The 26,448-nt window shown below is 40.3% G+C and overlaps 1 protein-coding gene across 1 annotated transcript; it reads left to right on the top strand.

Annotated features, from left to right (window-relative positions):
- Positions 1–1,791: 1,791 nt before the first annotated feature.
- On the top strand, positions 1,792–20,622 carry LOC121573714 (SWI/SNF-related matrix-associated actin-dependent regulator of chromatin subfamily A member 5). Its single transcript, XM_041885894.2, has 24 exons — positions 1,792–1,953; positions 2,779–2,847; positions 3,311–3,477; positions 3,726–3,826; positions 5,921–6,021; positions 6,479–6,658; positions 6,785–6,940; positions 7,057–7,188; positions 7,746–7,814; positions 8,657–8,766; positions 8,901–9,127; positions 9,650–9,771; positions 10,250–10,402; positions 10,643–10,775; positions 11,323–11,468; positions 11,550–11,678; positions 11,934–12,044; positions 12,265–12,378; positions 12,998–13,120; positions 13,279–13,411; positions 13,569–13,687; positions 14,212–14,424; positions 19,599–19,709; positions 19,999–20,622. The coding sequence occupies exons 1-24, from the start codon at positions 1,897–1,899 to the stop codon at positions 20,065–20,067; spliced, it is 3,045 nt and encodes a 1,014-aa protein (XP_041741828.1). The 5' UTR covers positions 1,792–1,896; the 3' UTR covers positions 20,068–20,622.
- Positions 20,623–26,448: the final 5,826 nt, after the last annotated feature.

Here is a 26,448-nt window from a genome sequence, read left to right as displayed (position 1 = left end):
GAGCAAGAGAGAGCAAGAGAGAGAGAGAGAGAGAGAGAGAGAGAGAGAGAGAGAGAGAGAGAGAGAGAGAGAGAGAGAGAGAGAGAGAGAGAGAGAGAGAGAGAGAGAGGAACATGTATGTGAACTTGTATATGTGTGTGCATCATTAAAACCCAGTGTACTTGTAGGTCCAGCACATGAGCAAGATATTTTCTAAACAGAGCAGCACGCATGTGGATGATCTGTAGATGAAATGTGTCTGGCTGAAAAGTGCTGTGGAGGGAGCCAGCTGTCACATAAAACCATCCCAATGTTCTCTGTCTTAGTCAGAATAACGGTATGCACCAAAAGAACATCCTTGGTCGTAGAACAATAACCAAATCAATAAGAGGTTACCATTTACTTATGTTATTTTGTTTGTGCAAGTTAAATACACTAATAGAGAAAACAAATAACACACTTTGGGGATGCATTTAAATTCTACAAAAACCTTTGAAACCTAAAACGCCTTGTACAATAGGCTAGTTGTAGGGGGAAATGAAGAAACTAGAGCATAACTGTATTGATTAAGGTTAATTTAGTGAAGCGATATCTTGCTATAATTTAGAAAAAAATAAATAAAAGGCTCTGTTGGTCTAAGGCCACGTGATTTAGGGCTCAAGAAGATTGTTTTGAAAATATATCAATTAAATGGTCTAGCTTGCCTACTTCAGAACACAAGGCTGGTGAACGAGACGGTTATAAATGCTTGTCCCTGATCGCCATCTTGTGGTAGATATCCAGCAGACCTCATTTCAACAAATGAAATACACAATAACAACCCAAGAAAGAAAAGCAGGTCCTTTTACTTCATTGTTTATGTTTTTGTTACCATAGGATAGCTTATGTTATATAAAAAAAAGATGTATAGTTTAAAATGATGTTAAAAAAGTAATGTTGTTCTCATGGATTGTTATTCCCTGAGAACTAGATAGGCCTATGTCATATAAATAAAGTGCTATGCATGTGACAATGTCATGGGAGGCATTTGCTCCATTGTTTTCGTTGATGCCCAGTCTTTGAAGATATAAATATATTAAAGACAAAAACAAAATGTATTATTATAATATGATGTGTAATAATACACATTTTCTGTATGTAAGGGATAATCAACAAGAGGCTATGCGTTCTATGGAAAATAATGTCGAACGATGTGGAAGGTGTGTACCACAACCAGCTAGTTGCATTATTTTCCAGAGAATGCATAGAGAGAGACACGATTTGATTATCCCTTTTATACAATGGCTATAATGTAACACATTTGCCTCTAGAAATGTGTTCAACATCCACTGAAGTAGCTTGAAAGTTAACTAGACATCGACAGTAGTTGCCTTGGTAACCAAACAAACAGACTCGCCAGTTTAGCTAACCAAACCATCAGTCTTATGAAAATTCAATTCAACAGTGCCAATAATGTTTTCAATTCAACTTTTGCTTTAAATGGCAGCTCAAACATATAACATGTAATACTGAACTATAACCATTGAATTCTACCATGCAAATATATATTGTGTTATTTAAGCAATAAGGCCAGAGGGGGTGTGGTATATGGCCAATATACCATGGCTAAGGGCTGTATATCAAGGCACTCTGGGTTGCGTCTGCATAAGAACAGCCCTTAGCCGTGATATATTGGCCATATACCCCCTCATGCCATTTATTGCTTAAATAAAATAGGCCTACCCATATTATTTCGAACGTTCTAGTGGCATAAATGGTGTTATCGCGGTATTTCATTGCTATATACTCGCGAGATATTATGAAGGGGGCGTATGCTCACAATGTACAGTCTATCTAATAACGTAGCAAGCCTGTTTGCCATGTATAACTTACACAGTCTGGTCTAAAATAACTCATGATAAAAACCGCGTCCACAGAATGTCAGATGAAGAGATTCCTTCCACTTCCAGAGAGCCTGTACCCGAAGAAGAAGAGGTGAGCATTTAAAAGCAGACATCTTCTTTTCAGAAATATGAGATACACTGTACTGTTAGGAAGCTAGAAGTTTGCAGTTTTGTTCAATTGGGGGGCATGGCGGGAAGGAGGCTTGCACATCTGCATAGCTCTCTTACAGATGTTAGCTAGCTACCAGGTCAGACGCTAGCCTGGCCAGCAAACATAACAATGGTTTTCGTCGTGCAATTCATAGACATTTAGCCAATATTCCCGTAGACTTCTAAATGCTGCCAATTTGTAGCCAGCATGACAAGCTTCGGAGTCCCAGACTGAGCCACTGACTGTACAGTAGCTGTAGCCCAGGCAGCGCAACAGACGCAGCCTCCAACAAATCAGCTGTCTCTTTCAACACTGGCTGTTGTGCTTTGGGAATCGTCAAGTTGGCTATAGCTAGCTACAGTAGCTATGTAATATGTTTTATGAAGAGCAGGCTAACATTAGAGATGAAGCTAAATGCTTGAACTTCAGAAGGCATAACTTTTTGCACATTTTGTAATACATTTTGAGCACTCAATATGTGAACTTGCACAAAATTGATTATTAAATTGATTGCACAAGCGTCACATGAAGCCAACTTGCAACCAAAACCATAATCTATATTGATTAAATATGTAGAATAATGTTGCATTAATTCAGAGGAAATTATATACAATACACAACAAATTCCCGTAATAGGATCACTGAAATAGCCAAATGAAATTGTTTTAAATTGCACATTACATTGATTAAATGTTACCGAATCAAATGCCAAATAAATATGTACAGTACGTTGAGAATGTCATAAAGTGGTCTACTGTGTTTCAGCTGAAGCCACCTCTGAAGGCTGTGCCCAAGGCTGAGGGAGAGTTGGATCCAGAGTATGAGGAGAAAAGGGTGAGACGAATTGCTTTCTCACAAACACTCTCTATAAATATATAAATAGGATTCATTTGAGATTTTAAGATGCATTTGCAAGAAAAATATGACAATAGGGATTATCACCTCACACAGACTAGTCACATCGTTGGTTGAATTCTGTGCCAGATATTTTATATATTTATTTTTCTCCAACTTTTGCAATGGGCTCCCCACTGTGGTAAATGTGGGGAATTGCAGTGTGTAGTGAGACTGCAGTGTATAGGGAAAGTGAATGGCAAAATAACAGTTTAGCATAACATTGATCTCATATCCTTACTAGTAAAACATAATAATAATATAATATGCCATTTAGCAGACGCTTTTATCCAAAGCGACTTACAGTCATGCGTGCATACATTTTTTGTGTATGGGTGGTCCCGGGGATCGAACATAACCTGTTGGTTTAACTTAGTATTTTTCCCCTGTCTTTTTATCATAGAAAACAGATAGAGCGAACCGGTTTGAGTTTCTGCTCAAGCAAACAGAACTCTTTGCCCACTTCATCCAGCCTGCGTCTCAGAAGACTCCTACTTCACCCCTGAAAGTGAAACCTGGACGACCTCGCGTTAAACAGGACGAGAAACAAAATCTCCTCTCTGTTGGAGAGTATGTGACTGCTGACTTGTTTTAAGGGTCCTGACTTTATTTTTATATTTTCGAAACGACAGGTCTATGTTATTTTAAATAAACAAGTTATATTGGTCAATAAACCATTTTACATTTACATTTAAGTCATTTAGCAGATTGGTGCATGAATAATAAACAATACAATCTGTTTACCATTGTATCAATATTTACTATTGAAGATATCATTATTTTTACAAACTATTTGTCTGCCACCTGTGTTTTTACAGTAACCGCCACCGACGCACGGAACAAGAAGAAGATGAGGAGTTGTTATCTGAGAGCCGGAAGGCAGCTAACGTCTTGGTTCGCTTTGAAGAGTCCCCATCCTGTATGATGTTTTCATATAGCTTTTAAATGCTCTTTTTAATGCTCAGCGCTCCGTGTAAATGAACGGTAGAAGGTGTTGTATTCGATCAGGTGTATACCTTTAATCCTAATTAGCTCCCATTTGAGAACAGCTGACGATGGATACGAGTATCATTTAGTTTTTTTTCATTAACCTTTTACCACAGTGGGCTAAATCAGGGTCACACAGAGTGATTCTTGGTAGTCTTAAACAAATCTACTTTGAAACAAAAATATATACAGTGAGGGAAAAAAGTATTTGATCCCCTGCTGATTTTGTACGTTTGCCCACTGACAAAGAAATGATCAGTCTATAATTTTAATGGTAGGTTTATTTGAACAGTGAGAGACAGAATAACAACAAAAATCCAGAATAACGCATGTTAAAAAATGTTATACATTTATTTGCATTTTAATGAGGGAAATAAGTATTTGACCCCTCTGCAAAACATTACTTAGTACTTGGTGGCAAAACCCTTGTTGGCAATCACAGAGGTCAGACGTTTCTTGTAGTTGGCCACCAGGTTTGCATACATCTCAGGAGGGATTTTGTCCCACTCCTCTTTGCAGATCTTCTCCAAGTCATTAAGGTTTCGAGGCTGACGTTTGGCAACTCGAACCTTCAGCTCCCTCCACAGATTTTCTATGGGATTAAGGTCTGAGACTGGCTAGGCCACTCCAGGACCTTAATGTGCTTCTTCTTGAGCCACTCCTTTGTTGCCTTGGCCGTGTGTTTTGGGTCATTGTCATACTGGAATACCCATCCACGACCCATTTTCAATGCCCTGGCTGAGGGAAGGGGGTTCTCACCCAAGATTTGACGGTACATGGCCCCGTCCATCGTCCCTTTGATGCGGTGAAGTTGTCCTGTCCCCTTAGCAGAAAAACACCCCCAAAGCATAATGTTTCCACCTCCATGTTTGATGGTGGGGATGGTGTTCTTGGGGGTCATAGGCAGCATTCCTCCTCCTCCAAACACGGCGAGTTGAGTTGATGCCAAAGAGCTCCATTTTGGTCTCATCTGACCACAACACTTTCACCCAGTTCTCCTCTGAATCATTCAGATGTTCATTGGCCAACTTCAGACGGGCATGTATATGTGCTTTCTTGAGCAGGGGGACCTTGCGGGCGCTGCAGGATTTCAGTCCTTCACAGCGTAGTGTGTTACCAATTGTTTTCTTGGTGACTATGGTCCCAGCTGCCTTGAGATCATTGACAAGATCCTCCCGTGTAGTTCTGGGCTGATTCCTCACCGTTCTCATGATCATTGCAACTCCACGAGGTGAGATCTTGCATGGAGCCCCAGGCCGAGGGAATTGACAGTTATTTTGTGTTTCTTCCATTTGTGAATAATCGCACCATCTGTTGTCACCTTCTCACCAAGCTGCTTGGTGATGGTCTTGTAGCCCATTCCAGCCTTGTGTAGGTCTACAATCTTGTCCCTGACATCCTTGGAGAGCTCTTTGGTCTTGGCCATGGTGGAGAGTTTGGAATCTGATTGATTGATTGCTTCTGTGGACAGGTGTCTTTTATACAGGTAACAAGCTGAGATTAGGAGCACTCCCTTTAAGAGTGTGCTCCTAATCTCAGCTTGTTACCTGTATAAAATACACCTGGGAGCCAGAAACCTTCCTGACTGAGAGGGGGTCAAATACTTATTTCCCTCATTAAAATGCAAATCAATTTATAACATTTTTGACATGCGTTTTTCTGGATTTTTGTTGTTGTTATTCTGTCTGTCACTGTTCAAATAAACCTACCATTACAATTATAGACTGATCATTTCTTTGTCAGTGGGCAAACGTACAAAATCAGCAGGGGATCAAATACTTTTTTCCCTCACTGTACCTCACACACATGGATGGTTATGAGCTTAAAAAATAGAAGACACCTGAACCATGTCAGATATAGAGTTGAAATGTATCCCAATATTACACTTTATATACATCACAGAAGACTGAAATATAACAAAACAGTTTGACATAGAAACACCGGATCTTCATTGTAGTTTTAGAGGGGTGCTTTTGGTCATTGACTACAGGAAAGGGCTACTGACATAACCTATTTGATTTTCCAGATGTGAAAAATGGAGAGCTGAGAGATTACCAAGTCAGAGGTCTCAACTGGATGATCTCCCTTTATGAAAATGGCATTAATGGAATCCTGGCTGATGAAATGGTAACGACTGTACCATAAACATGCAATTAACAATAGTTTATGTTTACTTGCCTACATTAAGTGCCAGAGCCTTATATTGAGATAAATATGTATATTATATCTATATCCAAATTTAAGTCTCTGGTAAGTGCCACTGGTTGTGAGTCAAGCTGTGTATGACAGGTTGTTTATTTAAGCAATAAGGCCCGAGGAGGTGTGGTATATGGCCAATATACCACAACTAATATGAGACGCAACGTGAAGTGCCTGGATATAGCCCTTAGCCGTGGTATATTGGCCATATATCACAAACCCAAAGGTGCCTTATTGCTATTATAAACTGGTTACCAACGTAATTAGAATAGTAAAAATAACTGTTTTGTCATACCCGTGGTATACGGTTTGATATACCACGGCTGTCAGCCAATCAGCATTCAGGGCTCGAACCACCCAGTTTATAATTGTGTATTGACAACAGGGCTTGGGGAAGACCCTCCAAACCATTGCGTTGCTGGGATACCTGAAGCACTACAGGAACATTCCAGGCCCCCACATGGTTCTGGTTCCCAAATCAACGCTACACAACTGGATGAATGAGTTCAAACGCTGGGTACCAACCCTTAAGGCAGTCTGTCTCATCGGGGACAGGGATGCAAGAGTATGTCCTGTTTTTTCTCTTGATTGACACTGATTGAAAATGTGCCCTCTTATAAAGCATTATCAGGTGGGTAGGTAACCAAGACCACAGATGATTCCTTTGACAAATGTTCTCCTTATTGGCCAGGCGGCGTTCATCCGTGATGTCATGATGCCAGGGGAATGGGATGTTTGTGTCACATCCTATGAGATGGTCATCAGAGAGAAATCGGTCTTCAAGAAGTTCAACTGGAGATACCTTGTCATCGACGAAGCTCACAGGATCAAAAATGAGAAGTCCAAGGTATGAACACGAATGAAAATAATTGAGGGTTGAACCAAGTTTTTCTTTCTACTTTTCAGTAAAAATGTATTTTTTATGATATTTATGTAATCTTAACATATGTCCGGTGTTGTCAGCTCTCAGAGATTGTCCGTGAGTTCAAAACCACCAACCGTCTCCTCCTGACTGGGACGCCTCTGCAGAACAACCTCCATGAGCTGTGGTCACTCCTCAACTTCCTGCTACCTGATGTCTTCAACTCTGCCAACGTGAGTGCTGCCTCTGTCTGTTCTCTCCATTTATTTCTCTAGTAGTGATATTCCTCTCCTTTAGATGAATGTGACTGGAATACTAAATCGAGGAAGAAAATAAAATCATATCGCTCCAGGCAAAATGAACTGCATTATTTTGTTGTTTTGTATCAAAAGACCCTCCAGCAGTAACTTAATGTTTTTTGTTGTTCCATTTTACACCACCTAGTTTCAATGAGCATCAGTCAATCACTGAAGTCCTCAGCCCCACCTGACTTGCTTCTTGTCTTTCCATGATGTGTCAGAGAGGGAAAGGTAGCCCCGAGCACAGGCCTCCCCCTCAGGCACTACTCTGTTCTGTTGTCAGTTCCTCCCAGTTTGTCTGGGATCCCTCGAACCCACAGGCTGTAGCTTATCATTTGTATCCTGTCCTTTCTCTAACACATTCCCCTCTGCAAATGAAGCCAAAGCAGAATCATCTTTACTCTCTTTTTTTTCTGCAAAATAAACTTTTGCACTTTCATGGAAAATCTTTACTCGTTGAAAACAAAAGGAACATGTTCTTATATTCTCAGGACTTTGATTCTTGGTTTGACACCAACAACTGTCTGGGGGACCAGAAGCTGGTGGAGCGTCTGCATGCGGTAAGCTGTGTTTCACATTTCCATTACGCTCAGAGAGTTCACTGCAGAATTCCCCTTATCTATTATTCTGTTGAGTTAATACATGGATAAAAAATATATATATTTAGTTAGAAAAGCATTTGCCTTGGTAATGTGCTGTTTGTTCTAGAGCCCGACTGATATATCAGTTCACTGATATTATCATCCGATATTGGCCTTTTAAACGCGACCCATGGGGCGGCGCACAATTGGCCCAGCGTCGACCAGGGTAGGGGAGGGAATGGCCGGCAGGGATGTAGCTCAGTTGGAAGAGCATGGCGTTTGCAACGCCAGGGTTGTGGGTTCGATTCCCATGGGGGGCCAGTATGAAAAATAAAACAATAATGTATGCACTCACTAACTGTAAGTCGCTCTGGATAAGAGCATCTGCTAAATGACTTAAATGTAAATGTAAATATCACTATCTGCTGATAATTCCACAGATAACCGATATTCAATAAATAGGATGAAAAAAGGGAATCACATGCTTATCTGAACACTTGTGGCCATTCTCATGATGTCATTATTGTCACTATGTAAGAAATCAACATTTGAAGCATATTTATTGGACAATTGGTCTTTTGGATGGCAATTTATGAGAAATCAGTGTGGGAAAATTTCCCCGCTGTAAAACAGTATATCGGCAGATATATCGGTATCGGTAAGTTTTTCCCCCAAAAAAATCGGAATCGGTATCGGACCCAATTAAACATATCTGCCAGGCTCTAGTTTCTTCAGGTGCTGAGGCCTTTCCTTCTTGTGTAATGTGCTGTTTGTTCAGGTGCTGAGGCCTTTCCTTCTTGTGTAACGTGCTGTTTGTTCAGGTGCTGAGGCCTTTCCTTCTGCGTCGGATAAAAGCTGAAGTGGAGAAAAACCTGCCTCCCAAAAAAGAGGTGAAGATTTACCTTGGACTGAGTAAGATGCAGCGAGAGTGGTATGTTTTTGGTTCAAATACTTTGTCCTTCCTTGTGTTGCCCATAGCTTGTGTTGGTTCAACATTTCTACCAATGAAATTCTTAACAAAATCATTTAAAATGAAACAATGTTTCATTGTTCTATTTTTGTTAGGTACACACGGATTCTGATGAAAGACATTGACATCCTCAATTCTTCTGGAAAAACGGACAAGATGCGTCTGTTGAATATCTTGATGCAGCTGCGGAAGTGCTGCAACCACCCATACCTGTTTGATGGGGCCGAGCCCGGGCCCCCCTACACCACCGACACTCACCTGGTCACCAACAGTGGCAAGATGGTGGCCCTGGACAAACTGCTGCCCAAAGTCCAGGAGCAAGGTGCTACACCCATCATTCAATGATTTTACTGTAGTTTATCCCATCAAAAAAGAAGGGGTGAAAAAAAATAAAAAAAATACATTCTACATGTATATTTGATGTGTTTATCTCAAAGAGCTTTGATCTGTGGTTGTTACTGTACATGTGCAGTTGTAATAGACTATGCAATAGGTTGTCTATACAAACTCTTGATAGATGGAAGTACATAATGGTCCTTTAAAAGGCAAGGACAACCTCAGAGGATGCAGGCTCAAACGGTTGCTTACTGTTGAAGGATATCAGGATTCACATGTAGAATTTATCATTTTCTTGTGAAGCTTTCTTGATGAGAAAAGTTCATTTGACTCTCAAATCAGCCATGCTCATTTAGAATTACATTAATCAAACCTTCCTCCCATGCAAGAAACCCTATGAATAATTGTCTCTCTTTGGAGATTGCATTTGAGCTATGTGACCTGATAGTGTATGTAGGCTGTTCTGCTCTTTAATGGAATGACTGTATTTTGTCTCATTGGTTGCTAGGGTCTAGAGTCCTCATCTTCAGCCAGATGACCAGGGTCCTTGACATCCTTGAGGACTACTGCATGTGGAGAGGTTATGAGTACTGCCGTCTAGATGGAAACACTCCACACGAAGCCAGACAGGTACAGGGCATGACTTCAGCTGATGAGGTCTCTTTGACCACAACACAGGCTCCCATGGAAACCATAAGGAGCTATAGTGGAACAGTTCAATCACAGTTCAATCAAACCAACCATGGTCTTTAGTTTAAGCCACTACTTTGTCTACTGTGCTCGTACTGAGCCTGCTTGTAAAATGTAGAAATGTTTGCTCTAATGTGTAAAGTGTCTTTACTTCAACTACATAAAAACTACTGATATTTTAGACATTATCTAACTAATGCTTTATGGCACAGGTGTCAAACTCGTTCCACGGAGGGCAGAGTGTCTGCAGTTATTCGCTCCTCCCTTGTTCTTGATTGATGAAATAAGGTCACTAATTAGTAAGGAACTCCCCTCACCTGGTTGTCTAGGACTTTTGAAAGGAAAAAAACAAAACCTGCAGACACTAGGCCCCCCATGGAATGAGTTTGACACCCCTGCTTTATGGCCATGTTTCTAGGAAGCCATAGAGGCTTACAATGCTGAAAACAGCAGCAAGTTCATTTTCATGTTGAGCACCAGAGCTGGAGGTCTGGGCATTAACCTGGCAACTGCAGATGTTGTCATCCTGTATGACTCTGACTGGAACCCTCAAGTGGACCTGCAAGCAATGGTGAGAAACATTTCATTTGTGGATTCCTTGGAAACTTACTTCTATATATTAAGACTTTGGAAAAGTAATTATTGGTCATTTAGTGTGAAATTCTGTCATGCATACAAAAATACTTGTAATGTTAATTTATAACACTGGCTTGTATCTTGTCTTGTACTTATAAAAAGTGTATTTCTTGTTTCAAAGAAATAGATACCTCATCAACTGAGCCAATCGGTGTGTTTGTTTTTGCCTCTCTAGGACAGGGCTCATAGAATTGGTCAGAAGAAACCTGTGCGAGTGTTCCGCCTCATCACTGATAATACAGTCGAAGAGAGGATTGTAGAGAGAGCTGAGATGAAGTTGAGGCTAGACTCCATAGTTATACAACAAGGTATTCAGCATGGTTTTGATTCCAACTTCATGGTTTGTCATTACATAGCCTTCAAATCCCTTAAATGTGGCCGTATCTTTGTTATTTGGACTCGTAGCAAACAGAAAATCAGACTTGAATTTGTTCTGTGGCCCCTATCACTAAAGTGTTGTTAAGCAATGGTCTTTGGGACAGGTAAGACAGACAGACCTTGGTTAGGCTTGGGACAAAATGAAACCACATGCATGTATGTATACAGATCACACAAGGTTGGTGGCATCTTAACTGGAGAGGACAGGCTTGTGGTAATGGCTGAAGCGGAATGAGTGAAATGGTATCAAATACATCAAACACATGGTTTCCATGGTTTCCATGTGTTTGATTCCATGTGTTTGATTCCATTCCAGCCATTATTATGAACCGTCCTCCCCTCAGCAGCCTGCTGTGATACAGATACTAGTATCAGTTTACAGAAGGATCTAGACCCTGAGACATGAATGTAAGAGGCTGCTGCAGGGTACATTCAGTCCCACACCCCAACTACTTCTCACATCTTTCAACTTTCCAGGGAGGCTGATGGAGCAGTCCAACAAACTAGGGAAAGATGAGATGCTGCAGATGATCAGGCATGGGGCCACTCACGTCTTCGCCTCCAAAGACAATGAGCTCACGGACGAAGACATCAACACTATCTTAGAGAGGGGGGCAAAGAAGGTGAGTGAGGGATCAGCACATAGTGTTTGGTTGACAGACTGGCTCTGTGCTGTGCTGACCTGCCCTTTTGACCTGTCCTAGACGGCTGAGATGAACGAGCGCATGGAGTCTCTGGGAGAGAGCTCGCTCAGGAACTTCTCTGTGGACACCGGAGGAGCAGAGACCAGCCTCTACAACTTTGAAGGGGAGGACTACAGAGAGAAGCAAAAGGTATCAAATTACTACATGCTTTGTCATGACTCATGACCTGTTAATAGCATCAAAGAGAAGCTTGAGATAATACAGTGCTTTGATTAGCTAGTTCCCTTGTGCCTCAGGTTGATTTTCATCTCAATTATTGAACTTTGTGAATACTGTGTGATAGAGGTAGGGATGACGTGCAGAGTATGCTATTCATAGATGCTTATGACATAAACTTTATGAAACCACAGTAACCATGAAATGAGGCATGGCCTTGTTTTGTAGCTGAGTATGATGGAATGGATCGAGCCTCCTAAAAGAGAGAGGAAAGCCAACTATGCGGTGGATGCCTACTTCAGAGAAGCCCTGCGTGTCAGTGAACCTCGAGCCCCCAAGGTAACGCCCACTCACAGATTAAGCACACAGAAACTTCAGGGGCTGCCCCCATGTTCATGGGTGAGTTGCTAGTCTGTAGCCAATCATTTGTCTTATTTCCCCCTTCTTCCAAATTATGATGGCCAGTCAAGTCAGGAAGACAGAATTGATGTCCATGGAAGTGGTGCACATGTTAATCTTGCTCACCAGAACATGATTGATAATGATGAATGTATTTCAGGCCCCACGTCCCCCCAAACAGCCCAACATCCAGGACTTCCAGTTCTTTCCCCCTCGCCTGTTTGAGCTGCTGGAGATGGAGATCCTTTACTACAGGAAGACTATAGGCTACAAGGTAAGACAGCTGTAGTTAAGTTCATTGTCTGATGGATAAAGAAAGTGTGCCCATGTTGACTTATGTACAGTAGCTTTTAACATGGCCATTTATAGTAATGTATTTTGGTTTCCTGCACATGGTATTGTGACTGGAATGTCACATCTTGCTGGTTCTATTTTACTGAAACAATTTACAAAGTTGAATATTTAAAAACAACATTTTGAAATCTATTGGCTTGGGCTTTCACAGAACCAACATGTTACTCATGGGAGTGGTGGATAGAGTCCATAGAAGTGTGTCTCAACTCTGACATTTGTGAGCAGCATCCCAAGTGCTTAGCTGTGCCGAGGCACTCGCTGCCAAGGCAGACTGCTGAACTGAGACAGATTGGAGCTTGTGCTCCTCTATGGTGCCAGAACCACAGAACACACACACATACATTCCCCCTATGCCACCTGATCCCAGGGTACATCTGCTCAGTTAGTCTGCTTCCCCAACAGGCCTGTCTATCGCTTCACCCAGCCTTAGCGGTCTCTCGCCTAGCCTCGTAGCGAGAGACGGAGCTGTTCAGTGTTATGTCTCATCGGAGCTGTCTCTAATAGGAGCTGTGTCTGTTCTCTCTCCTGTGCTGCTGCAGGTCCCCAGGAGCCCTGACATTCCCAACTCTGCCCAGGTGCAGAAGGAGGAGCAGAGGAAGATTGACGAGGCGGGGCCCCTCAGTCCTGGGGAGACTGAGGAGAAGGAGAAACTACTCACACAGGTACTGCAGGGCGCTAGGCGAGACACAACTTTCTAGATTCCTGCGTTCATTATTTTAGTAAGATCCCTATTTGTTTGTCACAAAAAGTGCCACATTATTGGACATTCTAAAGCTTGTATCTAACAAGTGCTGTGTTTGTGGTGAATATTGTTTCGCAGGGGTTCACAAGTTGGAACAAGCGAGATTTCAATCAGTTCATTAAAGCCAATGAGAAATATGGCCGTGATGACATCGACAACATCGCTCGGGAAGTCGAGGGGAAAAACCCAGAGGAAGTCATTGAATATTCTGGTAAGATACCGGTCCTCATCATAATTATTCCATTATAATTGTGTTTCCTATAGACCCATTCTTGTATCTGTTTCAAATAACCATGGTTATTACGGCTTATAACTTTTTCTATGCTCCACACTAGCTCTTTCAAACATGTTCTTGATTTATTTTCAAGCCATTTTCTGGGAGCGGTGCAATGAACTCCAGGATATTGAAAAAATCATGGCCCAGATCGAGCGTGGCGAGGCCCGTATCCAAAGGAGGATCAGCATTAAGAAGGCGCTGGATGCTAAGGTGAACTACTGTACTTCATTCATTTCTATTGGGCACAAAATCATCTGAAACACAACCAAAACAAACAGCAAATGCATCCAAAATGTGTAGAAACACAAGCTTGAAGTAGTCATTGCGTGCTATGAATATGGGAACAAATACTGAACTTTTTACTACTTTAATACACATGTAAGTGAATTTGTCCCAATACTTTTACTCCCCTAAAATGGGGGGACTATGTACAAACAGTGCTGTAATTTCTAAACGTTTTACCCGATATGGATGGAAATACCCTCAAATTAAAGCTGACAGTCTGCACTTTAACCTCATAGTCATTGTTTGATTTCAAATCCAACCCTATAGAGCCAAAATAAGTAAAAATGCTTCACTGTCCCAATAATTATGGAGGGCACTGTATTTTCCATGGTAGATACTCTGGAAATTACATATTTGAATTTGCTACTAGCAACCTTTATTTGAGAATGCTCCAAGATTACTTTTTTTTTTTTCAAATTTAAATGGAAATGTTGTTTTGATCGTTTCAGATTGCGAGATACAAGGCCCCATTCCACCAGTTGAGGATTCAGTATGGCACCAACAAAGGGAAGAACTACACGGAGGAGGAGGACAGGTTCCTGATCTGTATGCTCCACAAGATGGGCTTTGACAAGGAGAATGTTTATGAGGAACTGCGACAGTGTGTCCGGAATGCCCCCCAGTTCAGATTCGACTGGTTCATCAAGTCCCGAACTGCCATGGTACAGTATGTCCTAAACAGTTTGACTATCTATGTTACAGCTGTTGGAAGGCTTGGGTGAGCAAACATTGGGACACTTAAAGTATTTGATATGACACCTGGGCTGCCATTGGGATAGTTAATGAACCCAGTTACAGTGTCTTAAGCCCTGTTTATACATGGTGCTAACATGCACCCTTTGTCCTGTTGTTGTCCACATTCTGATTGTGCCACATTTTTTAGACAGGTGTAGACGATTAAAAGGCACATTAAGATTAGGGCTGTGGCGGTCACAAAATGTTGTCAGCCGGTGATTGTCAATCAAATAACTGTCGGTCTCACGGTAATTGACCGTTAATTAACATAAACACATTTAGCATCTCCTGGCTTCCACACATAGCCTACAAGCCTATAGTCTCCCGAGTGCATTGCAGTGCTAGCTGTGCCACTAGAGATCCTGGTTCGAATCCAGGCTCTGTCGTAGCCGGCCGTGACCGGGAGACCCATGGGGCGGCGCACAATTGGCCCAGGGTGGGGTAGGGAATGGCCGGCAGGGATGTAGCTCAGTTGGTAGAGCATGGGTTGTGGGTTTGATTCCCACGGGGGGCCAGTATGAAAAAACAAACAACAAAAAAATAACATGTAAGTCGCTCTGGATAAGAGCGTCTGCTAAATGACAAATGTAACAAGTCTAATACAAAATAAATGTAATATAGCCTACACCTTCACAATAAATCCATTATTTATTTTAGACAGGTCTAAAGAAGCATGATTTGAAGAAAATGTAGTCTATTTCAGAAGAACAGAATAGCATACTCTGTTGTCCTTATGTTAGGTCCTGATCTGGCTATGCCAAATGGCTGTGGGCTACACTAGTTCATTTAGCAGACAAAATTTGCTTAGAATTCAGTGGCATTATTTTATATTATTTTATAGTATGAAGAATACAATTGAACAAAGCTGAATAAAATAGAAAGGATATTTTCTCCAAACGATTTGAGGGAGTGCGCACATGCGGCTATTCTGTGTTGAGCGGTTAACAAAGAAATAGGTACTCCTATATGCTTAATTTAGAGTTATTAATGTAACTTTAGTTGTTCTACAAACGTTGGGCTATATGTTTAGATTTTTTATACATTGTAAGGCTGCATGATGCGACTAATGATGATTTGAAAAAAGTTGCTTGAAAGGCATGAGCTCTGCTTTGTTTTTTGCGCAGGCTCTACACACTTCATCACTCTCTCATTCACAATTTGGCAAGCACTTGATAATGCCTCGAATTTCACGCCGGCATCCTCTTTGTGTGGACGTAATGCACCCTAAAAAAATCAATGCCTTTTGCGGCCAGTGGCCGTTGTGCCCCTTGGCCTGGAGTGCTGCGTGCTCCGAAGCACCTCTCACTCACATGGCACTCCATCACGTGATCGGGTCTTTCTCAAAGGGTACAAGTGAAGACAGACACATCGGGGGTGCAATGGCGCGCGTCCTTATCCAATTCCAAGGTGCATATTGAAGATATTGGAAGAACTGTCCACATTTACTTTTCATCAGCCAACAAGATGAGTAAGCCTAACGAACAGCAAAAGCACTAGCCTATGTCAATCTTCTATCCCCTATAGTACAAAAGTCGACCTATTCTGTGCGAGAAATAAATATTCCAAACATAGTCTGGGACAGTTGTGGGATGCGATAGATCCCAAATTAATATAACCACTAGCATCAAAAAACTTTTTTGCGCAATGTGGCTGACACAACAGATCAGAACGTTTAGCTTAAAATGTTGATAAACTATTAGGCTATTTCTTCACATTATAAGCGCAGCAATGTGCACGTGGCAGTAGGCTATAAGCGCGAGTGTTCCGTTAGCGGAAAAACACCATTATCAAAAGTGACCGCAAATGCAATTATGCATGTAATGCTTTTATTATAAAAGTGCATTTTTAAGGTGAAAATTATCTTCCCCCAAACTTGAAACTCGCACACTACTTATGTATGCCAGTTAGGCTCTACACCTCTTGTAAAGTGGATTAATGTGCTTAATGTGGTCCTCTGTAGCTCAACTGGTAGAGCACGGCGCTTGTAACGCCAAGGTAGTGGGTTCGATCCCCGGGACCACCCATACACAAAAAAATATGTATGCACGCATGACTGTAAGTCGCTTTGGATAAAAGCGTCTGCTAAATGGCATATTATTATTATTATTATTAATTTTAAGAAGTTATTTGGCCGCTTTAGTTGTGATACAAACCTTATCAAAACATATTAGCCTATGGGCTAGGCTACATGAGGTGTGCGACTATGGTTAGAAAAAGTCACACAAAAAAGGCATTGTTTCTTATGCTGAGCATCATTCACAAGTGATAATATATAATTCACAAGTTATAGGCTAATATTGTCACCCATCAGACTATTCTTGATTTAATCTTGTCTTTACATATAAGAAATAATATGTGTGAAACTTAAATAGCGAATGGAGGACCCTTTTCCCGTGGTTCATTTTCATGCCAGCCAGGTAGGCTATACTCCTGTTGTAAAGATAAGCAATGTGCTTAATATTAGGAAAGTTTAGAAATAAATATAGTAGGCCTAGCCTATAGAAAGCTGATGGGATCCTCCTCTTTTTAGTAGAGGCCATCACTCTGTTTTCTCACGCAATTGCATAGCCTATAGAAATGTTGCGCATCATGAGCTCATGGACTCTCATGAAGTGTTTGATTAGATTTTTGATTACATTTGCATTGATGTCAGAGTGATTAGAGGGATAATGGAGTGCTGAGTACCAGGCAGTTAGCAAGTTTGATAGGCTACTAATGACCATCAACAGCATCAGAGCTTGTAGAAGCCTAATTACCGTGACTAAACGGTCACATGGAATTTGACTGCCTTCATGACTGGCCGGTGTGGCGGTAATACGGTCACCACAAAAGCCCTAATTGTGATCTTCCTGACCACCTCCGGAGGTAGTCAGGCACGCATTGTGTCTGGATATCAATCAAGTATAAACAGATCTGGCTGGTCAAACCATTTAAATCATCATTATACCAGCTTCTAAACTCATTTGACAAGTAGCACCATTGACTTATGGCATCAGTAAAAAATAAATAAAACATAAATTCATATTATTTCAAAATAGTATGTCAAATTATTTGCATACAAGGAGGCTCTAGCTAATCTGGTCACAATGCGGCTACAGTGGACGGATAAGAGGCGACAAACCTTGATCAGATAGTGATTGGATCATATTGATCAGACCATGAAACGTACATGTTAGCGCAAGGTGTAAACGAGGCTTTGGTGTCCTACTCCTTCCCATCATAAAAACTGGTTTTATTACTTTTATTATAGACTTTGCAGTGAGTTCAGAGACAATCTTGTTTGGTTTCTTCTCACATTATTTATATTAGGTATGGCTGAATATAGAATTGTATTTGTTTCAATGTGTCCCTCTTTTACAAGTTGAGATGAATGGGAATTCATGGGAAGAAAGACGATTGTTCAGGTTCATACATCACCTGCATACATAGACACTTCCCTGCAAACAATAATGAGTCGTTAGGACGTCCCCAGGACATCACGAAATGGTCGCCTGAAGTCATCAGGACGTTGTGTCATGGTCCCCTGGAGGTTTTGTCTAGTTCCTGGTTTGTCCCGGTGACGTCCCCAAAGAGGTTTTTAGGACTTTCATGGGCTGTTGGGTCATGGTCCCACGAATGCCCCCTGAACGTTCTTGGGACGTTGTGTCATGGTCACCTGGAGGTTTTTGTGTAGTTCCCGGTTTGTCCCGGGGACGTCACCTGATGGTCGCAAATAAACATTCTCCCCCCAAAAAAAGTTATACCCAGGGCACACGCACCCCAGTTACTGTTGCCAAGCCCATCAAGGCCCTGATTGGTGAACCACTGATCCAGTCACAGCTCTTTGTCTTTTAGCAGTGCTAGGGACACCCACACAGTGGTTTTAACATAGTGTTTTCAATGTACATATTTTACATACATGATTACATTGTGTATGTTCATTCATACAGTAATTATTATTTAACATGTCCTCACGTGGAATTTGAACTCACAACCTCTTGGTTCACGGCATTCCGCTCTTCCTGCTACGCCACCATGTCTGTATCAATGACTGGTTTTACCTGTAGGCCTTTTCCTACACTTTAACTTCAAAGTAAGTCTCAGCTCTGTTAAAAATACACTGAAGAAAACTATTATTCTTATCATAGTGATTCAGAAGTAACATTAAAACAATAATATGCCCCACCAACATCAGACAACTATACTGAAAACCCAAACTGAAATTGCTGAAATAAGTAAATGAAATCAATGAGCGAATAGTCAGGTTAACTGATAACTAAAATAGCAGTGCAGATAGCACTGTTTTGCTAAGTGCAGAGATGTGTTATAGGTAATGAATGTGTATGGGACTTCTGAAATTCTACAGACTTTGCGGCGCAGCAGAGCGAGCGATCAGCATACTCCAAATCCGGAGGTTGTGAGATCAAATCCCAGGTGTGGTCATATTGAAAAGTTAGTAGTGATCATGTCAAATGTAATCATATTGTAGTTGATTTAAGATTTTTACACTATTTTAGCTGAACAGCGTCCCACTTACCTTAAAACCCCCATACCATTTAATGGCTTTACTTAAAATGGTTTGGGACACCTGGGACCATCACGTGACAAAAACCTGCAGGGGCCAGGACACAACGTCCCACAAATGTTCAGGGATCCTTAAGGGGACCATGACACAACGTCCCAAGAACATCCTAAAAATGTCCCCAGGTCAAACCGGGAACTATAAAAAGGTCCCCCAGAGAACGGTCCCTTGGGACCATCACGTAACGTTCTTAGAACATTCTCGGAACGTAAGTGGGATAACGTCACGCCAAAACCCTTAAGGGACCTAATGGGAACATCGCCAAATGTCCTCAGGACGTCCAATGTTTGCTGGGTTACCTCTCTGGGGTTATTTATCATTACTTTGTGTTTTTGACAAAGTGGTATGTTACATGAACTGTTTTGGTTATTAAAATGTCAATATTATGAACAAAAGCTGTAATAACCACACAAGAGGAGAATAATGAATAAATATAAAAATGGTTTGCTTCAAACAGACTGGCTAACAGAGAGGAACAGCAGACATCCATTGTACTATCGTTTTGTTTTCTCTACAAACAGCTTCCTTTTCTTCCCCCAGGAACTTCAGCGACGCTGTAACACTCTCATCTCCCTCATCGAAAAAGAAAATATGGAGATTGAGGAAAAGGAACGTGCTGAAAAGAAGAAAAGGACCACAAAAAGCCAGATGGTAATTGATTTTACCATTTCAAAGCAATTGTATACAGATTTTACGATTTTAAGGTACAAAATGGGTTTAACCAAAAACACACAACCAATGGTTTTGTTTTTGGGGTAAACATTTTGTGGGAAGAAAAAGGCATATTGGCTAACCATCTTGAGGATTCCGAACCATGTTACCATGAAACATTTATCAATACTCATGTGTTAGAATATTAATATATCAGTGTTTACGTACATTGTAACATTTACATGTAGACATGTCATTGATTTGATTCTCATGTCATTTGTATTCTAAGGCGCACAAAAGGAAGGCAGATGCGTCATCAGAAGCAACAGGACGCAAAGAGAAGAAAGCCAGAGCCTGAAGACGTCATTGAACTAATGTAGCTTCCACCAGGCCCAATCCTAACTTGAAAGATAAATAATTTGATAATTAGATTTATGACACAGATCTCAAGTTAGGATTCGGCCCATCATGAACAAACAGCATTAATCACCCACAAAATACAAACACAACATTCAATAACTGTAGTATTTTTTGTGGAAGTGAGTAGTTTCTAATTTTTAAGACATTTTGTATTACTCTTTTTGCAAGTGTTTGATGCACTTTTGAACTCAAAATGCTATATATGTATGTACGGATTTGTTTTGATTGTTGTCTCATGTCTTGTGTAATTGGCATGGTGGTGAAATAACAATTTTTCATATTTTTGCGTATGGCTGTTTTTGAAGCTATGTGTATGCACCTTACATAACCTATTGCTTTGCACATATCCTAAGCTCTTTTTTTACTGATTTTAATTGAATCTATCCTTTTAAGCTGTGTTGGTATTTGAACAAAAAGTGGTTGTTGTATTTCGCTTTTCTTGTTGTATTTTCTTATGTATGAGTTCAGTGTTATTAAACAAAATCCAACCTTAGTTATATAGTAGTTTACATTTTTTGGAAGTAATAATTTGATATGTCTCACAAAATCCTCCTACATTATATTAAAATCACTAAACTAATGTAAAGGAAGCTGTGAACCCAACAGTAGCATATAGTATTACAAAAGGACCATGAGTATTAGGCACTACCTAGTACCAAAACTGTATGTTGTATTTGGCACTGACTGTGATAGCATGTGGGACCCACATTTTTGTAGGCATAAAATGTGTTTGGTTCCCCTTTTAACAAATTCTACAGCAATAATAATCTTCACTGAGCAATGAGGTTGAATTTAAACTGCTCATGTGTTTTTGAGAGTGAACTCTTCGTGTCTCCATGGCCCAATTGTTAATAAGGATGAAGTTACACTGTATGTCCACATGGGGGCATTTTAACGCTGTCCTAGAATAAAAGGTGGCATTGAAGCAGGGGACTAGTCTGAGAATAAGCTATATTCATCGTGTCATATAAATAACCTGTTAAGAAACCCAATATATTGCAAACCACCCTGCAGTAATGTTGATCAACTCGTTTTTTATTTATTTATTATTGTTTTCAAAAGAACACGCATACCGTTAATCCAATTTAAATAGAATTGCTGCTTCAGAGAGTGTGTAAGCTCTGAGACTGTGTTAACATGATCTGATGGAGACTGCGATATTAGCCCCTGCAATTTAACTAACAAACTCACAAACAACTGTAGGAAAACTGAACGTGAATCTCTGTAGCTTGCAGATCTGTAAGGTGTCTTCTGCCAGAGCTTCAAAAAGTATGTTGTGGAGCTACGTGTAGTCTAGTTATAATTAACACATTAACTGTGATGATCACTCAGGTGTGATAAATGTTAATAATGTTACTTCCTTCCTAATGCATGAATTATCTAATTATCAGTTAACAGTGATGTTCTCATTTGTCGTTTCAAATATTCTTTTTTTTTATCCTGCACCAATTAGGAGCTTTAGTTTGTGTCACTTAGTTGTTATACACAATTTAAATTGTGACTGGTGACAACAGTAAGCCTATTTTAGCAGACTAAACGACATACAATGCATTAATGCTGAATACGAATATTGTAGTTGCATGTATTATGTTTGGGTGCATTGTCAATCAATAAAATATTATACTGTGGGCTACTGCATCATCTGAAAGAAAGACAACCATTGTGTGATACACTGGCAATGTGTCAAAAGTAGCTTCTTTGTGCTGATGCATCTGATTCACTTACTTAAAGAGTGAGAGTCATTCTATTGTCCTCCTAGAGAATAGCCCAAGGTGAACTGTTGTCTTATAAATGCTTGTTGAGAAGAGGGGAGCCATGATGCATGACAGCCCTCATAAAACTCTGTCCCAAATCGTAGAGCCAGTCTATCTATAATTAAGAAATAATAAGGCCCTCTGAGATCAATTGATTAGAGGAAATAAAGGAGGCAAAACTGTATAAGAAAGGAAAGCAAAAACAACCTCTCGATTTCCCGGCTCTTTGACTGTGTTTCCCAGGTGAGACTGGGCTGATGAAACACAACCCAGGACAGGTTACAAAGGTGATGTTTTGTCCCTGTAGATTGGTACTCGGAGATCATTCTCAGTCACAAAGATAATTTGTGTGTTGACATTAAGACAATTATATTATTGAATTGACTTCTCCAAAGATAGTCTTCATCTGCATTTTTCACAATAGGTGTATCAAAGTGTGAACATTCATCTGAAACTACACATTTCATACCAATTTAGCACTATTCAATAGAAAAATAGATTGTGTGAAATGGCCAAATTTGAATTAGAGTTGCCTTGTGGTAGTTTTGGAACGATTTACATTATAGGTGAAGAGATAACGTCTTTCATTTTACCTGGACCGATTGTCAATATTCATACAAAATAGACAGATATATATTTATTGATTGTTTGATCCACAACACTGATGTGAAAAATGTATATGTTTGTAGAAAATGCTTAACACAATTTTCTCCGTTTATTTATATGTTGGCCAGTCAAAATGGCATCAGCTCTGTGAGGAGCTGTGAGGAGGACACAATGTTGCCCCTCAGACTCTATTTGGCCAACTAAACACCCTGTGAACAGTACATGATAATAGCTTCTGTTCTCGCTGTTGGGTCCAGTAATAGAGGGGCCCAAAATTACTTGGCATGTCTCCAAGTCATTTTCCATCACCTGACGGCTGCCAGTCAGGTAATGAGAGATGACACCCTTTACAGCGCTAACTGCTGTCTGGTGAGAGAGCAATGTTCTACATATGGAAAGATTACTTTATTCTGTTTTACAACCCAATTAGCAATGCTAATGTTAGGTGTTTCATGAATTGTTTTCTCTTCCAGTGTTTTCTGCAGAACCTGTTCAGGACTAGAGTGACCTACTTGGACCAAATCACCTCACCAATCACTAAATGAACAACAGGATGGAAATCATCACCATTCCCACCCAGTTTTGATGAATATTGTTTATATTTGTAATTATGCACCTCATTAGGTTGCTCTAAGAAGAGCTTTATGCTGTCCACGCTATCGGTATGACCTCTAATATCACTTCAGCATATCGTTTTGATGCATGATAGGTGCCAAATCCCTGGGTAGTGGTTGACAGATTTACAGATTTACATTCACACATGACCCTATCACAATGCCCCAAGGCGACAGGCTATTTATTCCTTGTAGGGAAAAGGAAACCATTGTGCCCAGCTCTGTGTAGGCCTACTCTATCCAAGGTGCTGGTTGTGGAAAGAACACTAGGATGTATGGCATGTGCAGTGCTAACAAGGGTTGCAAAATTCCAGGAACGTTCAATAAATAGCCTGGTTTTCCAGAAATCCTGGTTGGAGGATTACGGATTTCCTGCTTATTCCTTCCTGATTCCGGGAACCTTCCAACTGGGATTTCGGAAAAAACTGAATTTATTGAAAGTTCCCGAAATTTTGCAACCCTAGTGCTAAGATAATCACTTGATTTCCAAGTAGTTAAATATGTTTTTTAACCGTATGTTGTTTCTATGTATATCACTTTGCCTATCATATCATTCATATAATTGCCACAGACGACATCAGCATGACAGCCAGCCAGCTGAGCGACAATGAAATAGAGAGTCTCTTTAAAGCCTGTAATTAATTCAGTTTACCATTCCTCCTACTCTTAACACTTGACACCCAGTCCTAATATCCTGTGGCCTTCTCTGCTGCTAGCTTGTCTCCCAGTGCCTTGCCACTATGCCTTAGTATAACTGTTAGTTCTGCTGTCAGAACTGCCTGCTGCTGCCTTTCTATTGTATTGTTCAGCCAATGCCAAGTACTTTTTCATCATCTCCATCTGCTTTCCCACCTACCCATGCGCTATTCTTCCAAACCCTCCTGCATCTTGTGATTCATTTCTTCCCCCGAATTGAAATACCACATACACCCCGTGGTACAGCCATACTATATTTTATCTAGCACAGCAAGTCTAACAGTACACCTGTTGACCAGCTCCCAAAGACCTTCAATAAGCCCCCCGCTGTTCTACTGTGTCCAAGCACATCTGGCCACCGCTGCTGATTGGAAATCGATCTGGCTTTATGAGAGCTGTGGATGTTTCACCTCTCATACGCTGTTAAAAAGTTTGACATGCTCTGCTGGACCTCCAGTTTTTAGATGGGCACAGCGACATGGTAAACAACTGGGTCACCTATCACTTTATTTAAAAGAGAGAGCCCTGCATCCAATCTCACAGCAGATGTGTTCTAAGCTGAGGAAAGGGACTACTGTATTAAAGAGTGGCAGCGGAGCTCTGATTTTCTCCAACACCTGTAGAGGTGCTTGAATTAACCTCTGTATTCAGTCACACAGTGATTCCACTTCCCGGGGCAGGACATGGCCTAGATTACTCATTACAATCTAAATTACTCCCAGTCCAAGAGCCAGAATGGCATTCCCACTTTTTCTGCCTGTTAAATGAGCTGGAAATCCAATCTCACAATGTATTTTTGAGGTGGGAGGAAGAATGTATCATAACTCACTGTTCATTTCCTCAGATTTATTCTACAAAGAGACCGACAGAGACAGTGTCAGACAGAAATGAAATGTATATCAAAATACGGTAGAAAGAAAATTCTCTTTGATTTTCAGTTTTATGTAGATATACAAACCCATGGGCAGTAATTTCCAGTCTATTATGAATAATGTTTTTCAAGTGAAATGTACTTTTCTTACTTTTATCTCTACTTTTACAATAACAGAATAATTAAAACATAAGTTAACATATTGAGGTTTCTAAATACCTAATGTAGAATATTCAATTTAAGATCTTTCCTATTCCTAACTTCCAATTGATTGTGGACATGCAGTATAGTAGCCCAGATCCTGTATATATCCCAAAATGGCTGGCAGGTTGACTTCACCATGTAACATGTAGGCTACTGCTCACACAGAGCAAATCTGCTGTGACCATCAATGGGTGAGGTCATAGGGGACAGAACAGATAAATCCATTGCAGAATCCATTTAGCTGAAAACTGAAGAGACCTGCCTGGTCACTGGCCACAGATCGATCAAGACCTAAGTGGACACTGGTGACTTTGAAACAGTATTTGCGCTGTTTGCTTGTAATTATCAGTATTTTGAAGTACAGGATTCAAAATGTTTATTTATGGGCTCTAAAGTGGTTTGTCTCAGAGTAAGACATACTGGGTGAGTGTGCAACTTTCCTCCTCTCTAAATTAAAGTGGTTGATCTGCCCATGTCCCAAAAAACCCTGGGGAGGTATAGTCATTCTTTTGTAGTCCCACTTTAATATCATGCAAATTCCCAGAAATGGATTCCAATTTGATATTCATGTGAAAATGCTTTCTATAGAATTTTATTTTCAACTCCTATAATGTTGCTATAATGTAGCCTAATACAAGGTTTATAATAATGTTTAATCAAAATGTCACTTTGGATTTTAGTTTTCCGATTCTCGGCAGATCAGACCCACATCATTGTCTAGCTGTCTTGGTTCTAACAGAAACGTCTAGACTAGTTCTTGAAATTGTTCAGTGGTCCTATTCTTTTAGATTAAAAATAAATATAAATCTTGTTTTTTTCTCAATTGTATTTTCTTTCATCTATTTGGACACACCATTCATATTTTGTTTTAAATGTGACATCCACAATAATCATTGTCATATAAATCAAGATCTCTATGTGGGCTGGTTTCTCTCTGTCAGTCTAGTGTATGCCGCATTGGATTTGACAGCAGTAAGTATTCTGGCATGCACTGCTGCAAATTTGTTTCTTAGCAACAGGCCTCCAAATAATACTGTACAAGAGTGATTTGTGATGGCTAGTGTCAGGCAAAGTGATTGAAATAATATTTGCTTAGGGATAATAATGACTATATTTTCTTATACAAAAACACTAGAATGTTATTTCACTAAAACAATCTCACCGTTTCAACTAAAAAAGATGAGTTACACGTCTGACTTAAAATTGTAAGTATCAACTAACGTTACATGTAGCCCTTTCCTGCAGTCAATTACCAAAAGCATCCTCTTTGGCTTAATGGGTGGAATGTTATTAATATTTTTCATAATTTCATAACTAATAAATAATTATGTTTTTACGCAGAAAATCCGGTGTTTCTATGTCAAACGGTTTTGGTATATTTCAGTCTTCTGTGATGTACAGTGGGGAAAAATAGTATTTAGTCAGCCACCAATTGTGCAAGTTCTCCCACTTAAAAAGATGAGAGAGGCCTGAAATTTTCATCATATGTACACGTCAACTATGACAGACAAAATGAGATTTTTTTTCTCCAGAAAATCACATTGTAGGATTTTTAATGAATTTATTTGCTAATT

The sequence above is a fragment of the Coregonus clupeaformis genome, chromosome 9 (assembly GCF_020615455.1).
Source record: "Coregonus clupeaformis isolate EN_2021a chromosome 9, ASM2061545v1, whole genome shotgun sequence".
NCBI lineage: Eukaryota > Metazoa > Chordata > Actinopteri > Salmoniformes > Salmonidae > Coregonus > Coregonus clupeaformis.
The sequence above is the reverse complement of the archived record's forward strand: the minus strand, read 5'-3'. Positions and strand labels throughout refer to the sequence as shown.